At 42.3% G+C, this 14,067-nt stretch overlaps 1 protein-coding gene across 2 annotated transcripts; it reads left to right on the forward strand.

Moving 5' to 3' along the window:
• The first annotated feature begins 593 nt into the window (after positions 1 to 593).
• alas1 (aminolevulinate, delta-, synthase 1) lies at positions 594 to 10,380 on the forward strand. 2 transcript variants are annotated; one of them, XM_080728404.1, is made up of 11 exons: positions 594 to 769; positions 2,201 to 2,431; positions 2,796 to 2,981; positions 3,550 to 3,696; positions 3,947 to 4,166; positions 4,606 to 4,790; positions 5,025 to 5,204; positions 6,401 to 6,565; positions 7,638 to 7,906; positions 9,534 to 9,696; positions 10,040 to 10,380. In XM_080728404.1, exons 2-11 carry the CDS (start codon positions 2,224 to 2,226, stop codon positions 10,198 to 10,200), a joined length of 1,884 nt encoding a protein of 627 aa, XP_080584530.1. In that variant the 5' UTR covers positions 594 to 769; positions 2,201 to 2,223; the 3' UTR covers positions 10,201 to 10,380. The 2 variants fall into 2 exon arrangements, with proteins under 2 accessions (XP_080584530.1, XP_080584531.1); XM_080728405.1 differs by having other exon boundaries at positions 2,201 to 2,425.
• The last annotated feature ends 3,687 nt before the right edge of the window (positions 10,381 to 14,067 follow it).

Genomic DNA, 14,067 nt, shown 5'->3' on the forward strand with positions numbered 1-14,067 from the left:
GGGGCGTAAATATACACGATTTAGAATAATACACAAATGAGATTCAATCAACACATTGTGAAGTTAAGAAAACTATTCAATACTGAGAATTGTCCTTGTCTTTTTTTTTGATGATGCCATCACCCATAATTTATCAGAATGTAAACAGGTAGCCAGATAGTGTGCAAGGCGAACCTAAAATAATGCTGTTTTTATAAAGACAAGGCTGATGCATCATGCACACCTCAAAGGTTCGCGACAGGTGCGTAGTAATCTGCATATATATTCAAGAGTATCTCGAAGAAAGGGACACATTGTCAGAAAACTTGCAAAAGAAATGTAGCTTTATTTCTACGTTTCGGTCATGTGGACCATTCATCAGGATAAAACAGCTTTGAAAATATGTAAGACAATGTGCTAAAAGAAATATGTACATTATTTATTGTAGCTAGTAGTAGCTACAATAAACTTTCTCGGTCTATTTAGGTGAGAGAAAAAAGTAGGGGAAGGGCCGTCTGACGTCACGAAACGTGTCTCGCGATAACCCCCTGCGTCACGTTTCTTGCTCATATAAGCCGGTTGCATCTCGTCGTCCTTTGGTTCGTCCTCAGTGCAGGATAACACGGCTGTGATCTTTATACATCTCCCCCTCGCCAAACACACTGTGCACTTTACTGGCTGGATTTTAAACCGACACTATATTAGTTTATCAAGACCTGCTGCAAGAGGACGTTGCTTTATTTGTTTTCCTGTTTATTATTTTCTTTTTCTTTTAGATTTTCACGCAAAGGTAAGATGCCTCTCTCTCTCTCTCTTTCGTCATCATTTCAGTCTCCTTTCCTAACATTAGCTTAGCTAACCTTTAGCTAGTTAAAGTTCCTGTCAGAACTACACTGGCTGACTGTTGTTGTGGTGACCCGGAGACAGACGGACTCATAATAATAACAATGTAATCTAACGTTGAATTGGTTGACAAATTAACAAATAACTAACACATGGTGACAACTAACCCTTATGAGTCATCTGTACATTACAACACCCAAACGGGCCATCAGTTTGGATTTAACTGCAATGATCGTTTATGATTTATGAAATGGCATATATTGTACGAAAAATGGGAGCTCCGCAAGCTCACATCGCTACACTGCTATCTTTTTTTAAAGGTTGAATAGAAGAATTCATAAGTGAATGTATACGTAGCCTACAGTATAATGTTGTGAAGGGAGACTCACGAGAGCTGGAGTTGAATGGCAGACAGCCAGCCAGGCTCGCGTGACACTCTGACAGCAGACTTTATTTAGAAACGACCTACACATGGGACTGTGTGAGAGACTGTTTATTTATTCACACTGTTATCTTATCTATGTCCGCGTTGAAGGCCCTAAAGCAAGTCGGGTTGGTTCACATACATTCTCCGTTTCTTTTGGACTATGGACGCTTTCCCCTTACGAGACCTTGTGGATGTGTGCGTGTGATCATTATAGTTCCTGGAAAACCACGATCCAGGAATTTACTGTAATGGGGGGGATGGGTGAATCATACTTTTAAACAGGCTGAGGTCCTTGAGGGGGTTCCAGGGGGCCCCGGCCGGGTATTCGTAAATGATAGATAGTTGATCGTTGAAAGTATTATGTTGACACAACTATCCCGCACAAGAAGGGCATATGATATCCCCTATTTTGGTCATTGATTCGGCTAAGGATCATAAATACGTAGACAGTTGTAAGACCATAGCGGACCAATTCGTGTATAATAAATGAACATTTTGTTAGCTTGGAGTCACGATTCGTAATCATCTTATTTATGTTTTAATTGTAAGGACTATCCTTAGATACTAATGTTTCTCTTTTCACGGGTCAATACACTCTCACCTGTTGCTCAGGACACACCTGTTGCTCCAAAAGAATGCAGAACTTGAAAATACAGAAGTGGAAAGTAGCCTAAACAAATGCAGCCAGGGAACACATACTGGCAAAATACACACTGGGTTTTGGTTCCGGTTTATACTACTATTTATATACTCTCTGCTGCTGTCAATGTCTCATCGAATTGGCAATACAATATAGAAGTGATTGTCATGTGCTCTGTAACCTGCTATCATAAACGGTCTGTTGATCTAAAACCTTTCTTGCCATCTTTCGGGTAACCATTTGTACTGTTCTGGACCTCAATACTAAAACTTCTTTCTGTGTATTATTTCCATTCTGTGTCCTCCTCCCAGGCTTTTAAGAATCATTGTTGACTATGGATGTGGTCGTGCGTCGTTGTCCGTTCCTGGCCCGTGTGCCCCAGGCGTTCTTTCAGCAGGCCAGGAAGAACATGGTGGTTTATGCCCAGCAGTGCCCCATCATGATGGACCTGGCCTCCAAGCCGCTGGGCCCAACGCTGGTCCGAGCCCTGTGTTCCTCCTCGTCCCACCAGAAGACAGAGGACATCATGTCTGCCAGTGAGTGTGAGGGATCACTTGTCCTCCGTTATTTAAATAAAATGCATGGATTGAGTTGATATTGCAGCTGCTAATTTTGAGCAATATAAATGAAAATGAACGATCAAAAGATCGATCTAAAAAAAAACATTCAGATCTAAAAGGTATTCTTTGTTCGTTGTGGTGTTCAACAGCACATGGGGAAAGTCATTATTTGCTTTCCGTTTAAACTATGACATTCAGAAGTATGATTTTCAATAAAAAAAGACCATTTGTTATTAAGAAAGATACGAGAAAATTTATTATGACACGTTGGATATTGAAAGTGCCCTTTTTTTTATTGTTTTTGTGTATATCTTTTATTCTAAACTTTCATCTCCTTTCTCTCCAGGGCCTAATCAGTTACAGGAGGAGGCCCAGCTGCCCGCTAACCACCCAATGCCACCTTCTGGCCAGGCTGCCGCCACCAAATGCCCCTTCCTGGCTGCTGAGATGGGTCAGAAGAACAGCAGCGTGGTCCGTGAGGTCAGCATGGAGCTCCAGGAGGATGTTCAGGAAGTCCGCACTGTCCAGAATGGTAAGATACTGTCAAGCTGTTCGGAAATGATCAGAACTCGCTTATTTTGTGAGCTAGTATGTGTTTTACACATGTATGAGCAGATGAGGAAGTTTCATGTTCACATGGGCTATAGCAGGGGTCTTCAACGTTTTCAGGCCAAGGACCCCTTAGTTGAGAGAGAGATGAAGCAGGGACCCCCACTAGGCCACAACCCTATCATAGATTCCATAATAGTTTAATTGTTTGACAGCACAATCACCAGTATATTTTGGATTCATGTCAATTTGTTTTTAGATATTTAACCACTTGAACCGTCAATACTTCTAAAACTCTGTACATAGTATGCTCTTTTTCCCCTCTACCCCACGCAGCGCGAGGCTTTGTGAGCTTCTAGATCTGCTATTTTTCGCCTAAGTTCTCCAAATATGGACACTAGGGTTCAAGTGGAGAAAAAAGGTTTCTATCACAAAAAGATTTGGTGGATCCCCTGTAGTAACTCTGAGGACCCCCTAGGGCCTGTTGAATAATGTGAAATCCTGGTTTCTATACTCTGTGCTCAAGTCCTGTGCTCTTCTGTATGTTCCAGATGTGTCCCCTGCTCTTCTGAAGCAGCCCTCAGTGACCAATACCAACAAAGTTGGTGGGGGGGATCGTGCCACTTTGATGAAGAACCTCCTGAAACAACGGCCCAAAAGGGTCTCTCACCTCCTGCAGGACAACCTGCCAAGTCATGGTGAGTTAATATGAACCTTGAACCCTTGCGTCCCTCCCTATTCTGGCCATGTCATAATGGGCAAACATTCAGAGAAAGCAAAGTAAATATAAACATGCCTGTTCTGATTATGTTTGTGCATACTGCGTGATTCTTAAGGCTTCACACATTGCCATTTAGCAAACAATATGAATTATTATATATATAAAGTAAGAACACCTTAATTACCATTTCATTTTTAACCAACCGCTTCCTTTCCCTTTTTTAACAGTCTCTAGCTTCCATTATGATGGCTTCTTTGAGAAAAAGATTGAGGAAAAGAAGAGCGATCACACTTATCGTGTGTTTAAAACTGTCAATCGGCTGGCCACTGAGTTTCCCATGGCAGAGAACTACACTGACTCCCTGGAGGACAAGAAGGAGGTGTCTGTATGGTGCAGCAATGACTACCTGGGCATGAGCCGACACCCACACGTGGTGCAGTCCATCATGTAAGTATTGGAGGAGGCTGTTTTGTGTGCATATGTGCATAATCTACTTGACTGTACACAAGCAATACCGATGCCCATGGGCAACCCAAGTGGTATGCTGCTAATTGCCGATGGTGCAACCAGTCATGCTATTGTGTGTGGTGTGTGTTTGCATGTGATGCAGCAACTTTGTCTGTACACAGTGATGCCGACACCCATGGGCAGCCAAGTGTTATTGCGCTAATCAGCACTAGCCTACAGCTGTCTTTGTGGCTTTTCCAAAGTGTGTGTGTGTTGCAGCATCTTAGAGTAGATTAGTGATTTGGAGTAGAATTTACTTGTCTGTACACACGCGATACCTATACCCATGGGTATAGGTACCTGTACATTCTTACTGGCAATACACATGGAACTCTTAAGAATGTGCTTGTGAAGTAAATATATAATTTTTGTTTTGAAGGGATACGTTGAAGAAGCATGGTTCGGGTGCAGGAGGTACCAGAAACATCTCGGGGACCAGTAAGTTCCATGTGGAGCTGGAGCATGAACTGGCTGACCTTCACGGAAAGGACGCCGCCCTTCTCTTCACTTCCTGCTTCGTCGCAAATGACTCCACCCTCTTCACCCTCGCCAAGATGCTGCCAGGTAATTAAATTAAATTAAATTAATTAAACATTAAACTAATTAGCTATCTTAATGTCTAAGTAATTGACACCAAAACGGGATTCACGTAAGCTGTTGTGTTCTGGTCTTGCTTGTATTTGAGGTTAGATTTGTTTTCCCTTTTTATTACTGATCCAGCAGTGTGAGTAAGGGGGCTAACTTACTAAACCTGTTTCTTCTCTTGTTCTCCCTCCCTTTTCCCCCTTTCTTTGTCAGGGTGTGAGATCTACTCTGATGCAGGAAACCACGCATCAATGATCCAGGGTATCAGGAACAGTGGCGCCAAGAAATACATCTTTCGCCATAATGATGTGGCCCACCTGAGAGAGCTGCTACAGAAGGGAGATGCCACCAAGCCCAAGATTGTGGCTTTTGAAACGGTTCACTCCATGGATGGTCAGTGTCTGATGATTCCCATTTCTTACCGTAGATTGTTTTTCACTACACAGCCTAAAAGGGCCTCGCAATCAAACTGGCGTTACACTGCCAACCCTTTTCTCTGCCCTGTGTCCTCCTCAGTTCTCCCTCCACATCCTTTCTTACATGCTCTTATAGCCAAGTCAGAGACAGATTCAACCATACCCAGGTCCCTATTATTGTCCTTCAAAGAAAGAATAACGCACATCCTCATTTTCGGTGCCGAGCTAAAACTGCCAACGCAGTAATACTAGGAACAAAGAAGGTAGCTCGCACTCACTTTCTGGTCGCTCCAAACCTTTTTATTATTATTAACAAGCAGCAAAAATATAGACATTTCGACCTGTTACAGTCTTCTTCAGTATGAAGAAGACGTAATACTGAAGAAGACCGTAACAGGTCGAAACGTCTATATTTTTGCTGCTTGTTAATAAAAAGAAAAGTTTGGAGCAACCAGAAAGTGAGTGTGAGCTACCTTCTTTGTCCCTATTATTGTCCTAACACGGGCATGAACCACACTGAGCCCTCGGGCTTCTAGCTTTGACATGGTCTAATCAGCTGTTCAGAACAGCAGGTGTGGAGTGAGAGGTCAGGCACACCGGAGCCATCAGATTGATGGAAGTGGAAATTAGTGAATAGATTTTTTTGCACAATACGTCCGTGAAAGTCAAGTGTACAGAATACCTTGATATCCGTAACACAGTGAGTCAGACTATGATAGTGGGTTCTGAAGGGTCTCTGTGGAGTACTGGTGCTGCGTCATCACTCCAAGGACTGTTTTTATAAAGGCACTGACTCATTTCATTGCGTCAAATACAAACTACTGGATGTAAGTGATTTTCCAGACATGTGTAAGAAGTAATGCAAACAGTTTGTATACATCACTGTTTGAGTTTAGGGAACTTGTGTGCAGCCGCTTTAACCACTTTCAGCCTGGCGTCCCTATTTTGAGCATAATAGGCGTTGTCAAATAGCTGCAAGCTCTGACATGATGACATCACTTGTAGATTTCCTATTTTCGCTCTTTGTCGTACAACAAAGTATACAGTATGTCGTACAACAAAGTATACAGTATAGGGCTTACTGTAAGTGATAGGGCTTAAGTGATAAACTGAGGCTGACCCTCGGTTGCTAAATCGCTAACCTGTTTATTTTCTCTCTCTGTTAATCCCCAGGTGCTGTTTGTCCACTGGAGGAGATGTGTGATGTGGCTCATGAGTTTGGGGCCATCACCTTTGTAGACGAGGTTCACGCTGTGGGATTGTATGGCTCCAGGGGAGGGGGCATCGGGGACAGGGACAATGTCATGCACAAGATGGACATCATCTCAGGCACTCTAGGTAAGCATCTTGTCTCTAATCGAAAATGTTATTATTTATAATAAGACTATTGATTACTTTGTTTTTTGGCGTGGCTCTGTAGGACGCTAGCCGTCTAAGTGCGTGTGTCTGGTAGTCAGGCACTTATTTAGCAAACTGCTGGACAGGTCGATGCCAATTTGGACACAATAGTACCTAGGCTCTAGTACATTTATTTTCCCCTATTTCATATAACTTACATTTTAGAATATAAATGGAAGCTCTGGTCACCTTGCCCATATTTGGGAGTCATACAGTATGTCATGACATAAATTATTGATATCACAGCCAGGCTGGTCACATGATGTCAAGATTCACATAGGAGCCCAATTTGGATCCCAAGATCTACGGATTAATAATGTTTTGGTTGTATACTTTCGCCATTGGGTTTATCTTTGGGAAAACGTTAAGACCTTGGTGCTGATCCTCCTGGCAAACGTGTGTTAATGTTCTGTTGTGCAAGGGGTCAGTTGTACAATACACCAGGGGCTTGGAGAAGCTCTGCTTTAACCGGAGGTGTTCACCTGTTGCTAGGAGACTGTCGGCCCTTGTGGTTCTCTTATTGAATTTCCCTCTGAGACTGTGAGAGGCTGTCGAAGCGAGAGGACAATTATTCCTTAGAGCTCAAGCAGCCTCTGCCACTTCAAAGTGATCCCAGTGTGTTCAGAGTGTTTGAAAACAGGTTCCACCAAGGAAACATTTAAAACAGCAAACGGACTTGTATTGCCTAAGCAATTATCCTCATCTAACCCCTCAGAAAGTGTCTGCTGCTGCTTGTGTGCGCGCATGGAAATGTGTAGTCGCTGAAAAGCAGAAGGCTTACGTGTAGTATACTGTACCCAAATGTTTGGCGATTAAGAATAATATGCCCAAAGAGAAAAGTCTTGTCCTTGTCAGAAATGGTCAGATTTAATTTTAGGGAAATAAAAATACGATTTATGTTTTTTATTTTTTTTTTTTTATCATACCATTCACATGAAGGGGTGGAAATGCTGTTTTAGACTGGTACCATGCTAAAACCATACAGGGCTAACTGAACGTTCTCCTCTTTCAGGCAAGGCCTTTGGCTGCGTCGGTGGCTATATCGCCAGCACCTCCTCCCTGGTAGACGCAGTACGCTCTTACGCCGCTGGTTTTATCTTCACCACTTCTTTACCGCCGATGCTGCTAGCCGGAGCCAGGCAGTCAATCCAGACCCTTAAAGGGGAGGAGGGGCGCGCTCTGAGACGCAAACACCAGCGCAACGTCAAGCTGCTGAGACAGATGCTAATGGACTCGGGGTTACCTGTGGTGCACTGTCCCAGCCACATCATCCCCGTCAGGGTAAGTTGCAGCAGCATTTATTGTCTTAAATGTGAACGCGCCCACCCCCCTCCGGACCAGTGGTTCTCAGAGTGGGTTCTAAGGTCCTTGAGTATGTTCCGGGGAATAGTTGGGAACCAAATTGACCCTTAAGGGTATGTCAGTGAAACTCGGGAGTGTACAAGTGGAACCAAAGGGTCCCATGTCCCTTTGTGTCTGCTTTTCTTTCCATTCGTACTTGGTCAATTAATTGTAGATTTCGGTCCCACAGATCAAAAATCATATCAAATGCATATCAAACTATAGTGGAGCGGCGTAGCTCTTGAAACATGTCAAATCGTTCAATTTTGCGATACAAGCGCCAAACTTGGTAGATATGTTGATTGATATATTAGAAACAAATCTGGATATCGGGCCATCAAAAATTTTGATTTTTCAAAATGGCCACTGGCGGTTTGTTAAACCTTCCTAAATCACCCTCTAGGAGCGACAGTTTTAGTGATAGGAAGCTGAAATGTTGCATGCTGTGTGTGCATGTTCATGTAAATTGGTTAAAAGGGGGTGTGGCAATGGGAGTGGCCTATCATAAAAAGGTGCATAACTTTGATATAGATGCACAGATTTGCACAAAATGTTGTAGAAAGGTTGGTCACGACCCAAATAACATCTGAGTAACTGTTCACACCATCTTCCAAAAAAGGGGTTTGTCATTAGGACCAGTGTAATACCAGTATAGTACCAGTACAAAACCAGAAGCTCCCTGTGGTCCAAACACCCAGAGGTCGTAGCGGCACGTGGCAGGGTGGAGGAAGCATGGCTTGGCTTTGCATGTGAGCCTACGGTGGAGAGACGTGGGATACTGAATGAGGATACTGCCTCTCACCATGCGCTGCCTGGACTCTCTGCACCCTCTCCATCAGTTCCTCCCCCTTGATGTTATCATAGGTACTGAAGAGAAGCTGTTTGGCCTCGTTCAGTATCCCACGTCTCTCCACCGTAGGCTCACATGCAAAGCCAAGCCATGCTTCCTCCACCCTGCCCCGTGCCGCTACGACCTCTGGGTGTTTGGACCACAGGGAGCTTCTGGTTTTGTACTGGTACTATACTGGTATTACACTGGTCCTAATGACAAACCCCTTTTTTGGAAGATGGTGTGAACAGTTACTCAGATGTTATTTGGGTCGTGACCAACCTTTCTACAACATTTTGTGCAAATCTGTGCATCTATATCAAAGTTATGCACCTTTTTATGATAGGCCACTCCCATTGCCACACCCCCTTTTAACCAATTGACATGAACATGCACACACAGCATGCAACATTTCAGCTTCCTATCACTAAAACTGTCGCTCCTAGAGGGTGATTTAGGAAGGCTTAACAAACCGCTAGTGGCCATTTTGAAAAATCAAAATTTTTGATGGCCCGATATTCAGATTTGTTTCTAATATATCAATCAACATATATACCAAGTTTGGTGCTTGTATCGCAAAATTGAACGATTTTATAGCCACGCCACCCTACTACTAGGGGTCCTTGAAATTGACCCTCTGGAATGCAAACCGCGTCGATAATCATCCCTTTTTATATTTGTCTATCTGCCATGGAGCCTCTATTCCTGATTGTACGCGTTGTGTTTTCTCATGGACAGGTGTCAGATGCGGAGAAGAACACAGAGGTGTGTGACATCATGATGAGTCGCTACAACATCTACGTGCAGGCCATCAACTACCCCACGGTGGCCCGGGGTGAGGAGCTGCTGCGCATCGCCCCCACGCCACACCACACGCCTCAGATGATGAAATACTTTGTCGGTAAGAGGAGAGAATGAATCAGTCCCCCCCCCCCCCCCCCCCCCCCCCCCCCCCCCTGTACTGAATATTACTATTTTCTTGATTTCTCTTCGTCTTCATTGAACTAAAGATCCATCCATTTCGATGCTTTTTTTAAATGTTCTTAAGCACTCAAACCCTATTGTACTGCCGTTGACCAGGGTCTCCATGGGGTCTATACTTGGTCCCCTTGACACCAAATTTCTTCACTGGAAATTGCATATCTATAAGCTAGAAAGTTAGCTTTTAGATCAGCCATTTTAACCTAATGTTTGCCAATTTTGCCTTTCTCTAATCATTCTCTCCTAATTCTTCTGCCCTACAGAGAAGCTGATTCACACCTGGAAGGACGTGGGTTTGGAGCTGAAGCCCCACACCTCGGCAGAGTGCAACTTCTGTCAGCAGCCGCTTCATTTTGAGCTGATGAGCGAACGAGAAAAGTCTTACTTCAGCGGCCTTAGCCACCCGATCTCTGCGTGCGCCTGACGGTGTTGGCCACTACCACGGCTGGCTCGAGAGACCTGATGTGCACACTCGACAACCATTCCTCAGTCACTGTCATAGAATGTATTGTTGTCTTTAATACTGTATGTGTTCTAAAGATATGTTATTTAAAGAAGATATTTCACTATGTTATATATTATGGTCAAAATAAAAAAGGTGCAATTGTCTGCCGCAAGAGTACTCCTGAGTATGTTCCTTAATTTTCTAGTTTAACGTCAAATGAATTAGTCTGTCAGTGATAACTGATCAAATGTACCTGCATTGGTCACCACCACATGATTTATAATCTCGGTTTCACTTAAAAAACACATTCTTATGCATGAGACAAAATCAGGCTCTCTTGATAAGATGTGAACAGAAAGTGAATGTATTAATTTGGACACTTGTGTATTAGTGGATATTGTACTTTAAATACAAAGAGGACATATCCCCCTTGGTCATCTTTTGGTTTAACAAAAAAAGTTATCTGTTCATTTAAAATGTGTGTGTGGACAACCCCTTAGATTGACAGCGTATTTGGTAATGCAGGATGATTGCAGATTTACCAAATAAAACATCTTAGTTGTATTCAAATGCTTTGGTAACTTAACTCCATGTCACACATGCGTTGTACAGGCCGTTTAATTATAATGGCTGAAAGAGTGAATGACCCCTCACTTCTATTGTCCAGCACAGCAGACATGAGATATTGTGATCCATGCTTCCTTTACAAAAAAGCACTACAATTCAGCAAAAACAGAATGGCATATTGTCCATATAATGTAGTTACCATGGCAACTATGCCATTAGACCTCTGCTTTCAATCAATTTTGTCTTGTTCAGGTCTTAGTAACTTGATTACTTTGGCCCACTTACCTACTTCTGGTCTTGAGAGATTAAATAAGGCAAGGGAACCCTGATTGATTTCAACTACGTATTGATAAACGATCTTGTGTAATTATTTTTTTCAGACGAGAGGATATTTATGCACGTATAACTGACATTATGTTGACAAATCCTATTTGATTTCAGAATTCTTCCTGTGTGTGTGGTTGCGTGCATGCATGTGTGTGTGTGTGTACTGTATGTGTGAGAGAATGGATTTGGTAATACTGACCCACTATCCCACATAATAGTGGAAGTATAGTGTGACTGGAGGTGATTTCTAACTGCTGACTGCAAGATGCTCAAGGTGACCTGAATGTATGAACAATATATAGATACAGCACGTAAACACACATACTGTACAGTCAAATGGCACAGTTCACATCTAGCATCCTCAAAATGTTTAATGTTCGAAATGTAGGGCATGTGCCTGACTGTTATACAGTAACCCCCAATACAATACTGTTCCAACCTAGTACACATAATACAGATGGCTCTCATTTGTGGCTTTTGATTTTGACATTTTTACGCTTTCAAACTGACAGTTTGTGCATGTGTTGCAATTAATTGAAACTTTGTTGCAGTGTAGTTTCAGTTTTTTTTTTTTACATGTGAGAGTGCTCTCTTGAATATTTAGTTACATGTTACAATACTTAGAGCATTATTACACTTGATGCCTTTAGTGGCTATAGGCTATGTTGCATTCTTTTTGCAACAGGATTGGGATGTAGAAGTGTGATGCCTAAAACGTTTGGGAACCGCTGTTCTAGGGCGTATAGCTAAATCTGCTAAATGTCAGCTGTGAAAAAGGCTGAGCCTTTTGAATAACTTGTAAAAACTCAGTTGTGCTTTATATGTAAAACTTATACATTATTATTTTTGTTACATATTTACATTTAATGTGAGAAGAGCAACTATTCGCTTGAGCCCTATTTTATAATTCATCACATGGCGATGTCACATGGTGAATATAGCCATTTGAAAATGTGAAAGTTTTCACCTAGATAATGTCATGACCAAAATAGAAACACCAAGGTTGAAGAGTGAACAGGGGAAGAAAGCCATTCATGGTTACACAGTGCACAGACAAGTTATGCTGTTTCTCAAGAAATGGGCTGCAGCTATTTTGACACTTTCAAAAGACAAGAAAGGGAACTTCTTTGGAAATATTTCTGTGAAACCGTGTTGGCTGAATGATGTGTGCAATTGATGTGGCTACTACAATGTGAAATTCATCCCACTTCCCCATCATATAAGTGGATACAGACATGCCACACACACACACACACACACACACACACACACACACACACACACACACACACACACATACACACACACTCACACAGACCATCTGAACGTCAGAGGTCAGAGGGGCATGGCCGCCTGCTGCACTTATCCCTAACATGACTCATACACCCCCATAATACATTCCCTGCAGGTCCCTTTTCCTCATGGAGGTAGTCTACAGTAAACTATAGTGCACTGTTTCTCCCCCTAAGCCCCCCTCCCCACAAACCCAATTGTGAAGAAAAATATATTTATGGCATAAAAAGAAATATATATATATAGATATGTGAAAGACAATTCACTGTAAACCATAATATAAAATCATACTGTTTATGCTGGAAAGCATCTTCAGCCTCACAAAAACCCTATCCGATCACCTACAGTCCACAGCTTTGGTGCTGGCATATGCCAATGATCTGGTCTATTCAGTTATCCATACCCTAAGCGAGAGAATCTCATTAGTCGTAATAGTATTATACATTATTGTTTGTTGCCAAAATTCATTAGCCCCTGCTCTAAAAAAGCCAGCCCCCCCATAGCCCCTATAGTCACAGGTTTCTGGATCCCACTGACTGCAAAACAGTTTAATCACTTTCAACTTACCGTCCCTACTTTGGGCATATCATTGTTGGTGATAATGTTCAAAAGGTTTGGGGAAAAAAAAAAAAAATAATAAAAGATTTCACCAAATCGAATCAGTCTGCCAAAAAGCATAGTTTCTATTAATTTCTCATCTCACAGAAAGTCATTTCAATCAATCATTAAACAATGGCCCAATAAACACTAACTGCAACAATCAATACACTCGAACATGGCTACTGTACCCTTTGTTTGTGTGCTTGCGTTTGTGCGTGCGTGCGTGTTCTGATGCTATAATTATAGTACATAAAGGAAGAATTTCATTGAAGAGCAAGAAGTGCAACAAAAGGCGTTATACTTTTTATGTTCTTCACAGATTGTGGATGTGTGTAAGAATCCCCTTCCTGGAGATTGGCACACTTGGTTATACGGTTTGAACTGGCACATTTGCCAATTGTTGACCAATTATGTTCCTTCCATGTGTCCTTATACTTCAGAAGGTTTGAAACCTGCTTCATCCACATATTCTTATATTTCATTGGCATTAAGCTCCAATAATGTTAAATCATTTCAACATCTAAAAGGTGCATTGTTATAGCTGTTTTTTTATCCAAAGCGCTCTACATAGATTGTGCATTACATTCACTCATACATTCATACAGAGAGAGAGGGAGGGAGAGAGAGAGAGAGAGAGAGAGAGAGAGAGAGAGAGAGAGAGAGAGAGAGAGAGAATACATTATTGCTTTGTACTTCACTGATCACACTAACCATGTGTAATATGAGAGTGTTTCTCCAATGTTCATGCATTTAATTGGTGCGTCATTGGATTTGTATGATTGAAATCCCTATGTTTCATTCATCATATGACGGTGCTCACAGTGCGTCACATTGCATTGTGAGCCTGTAGAACGGCTGTTTCCTGCACGTGACGTTGTTGTATGATGACTCTGAGGTATAAATCCGGCTTGACAATGTGAATAAGACAGTTAGTTATATGTTGTGGTCAAGGAATACATTAGCCCCCGTCTCTGACCTCGCCCATGGAAGACATGTGAGGAAAGATTCAATCAGAGCTCTTCCATGCATGCTTACTTCCTGGAGCTGCAGCCAGGCAAA

The sequence above is a fragment of the Nannobrachium achirus genome (genome assembly GCF_963921795.1).
Source record: "Nannobrachium achirus genome assembly, chromosome: 6".
Taxonomy (NCBI): Eukaryota; Metazoa; Chordata; class Actinopteri; order Myctophiformes; family Myctophidae; genus Nannobrachium; species Nannobrachium achirus.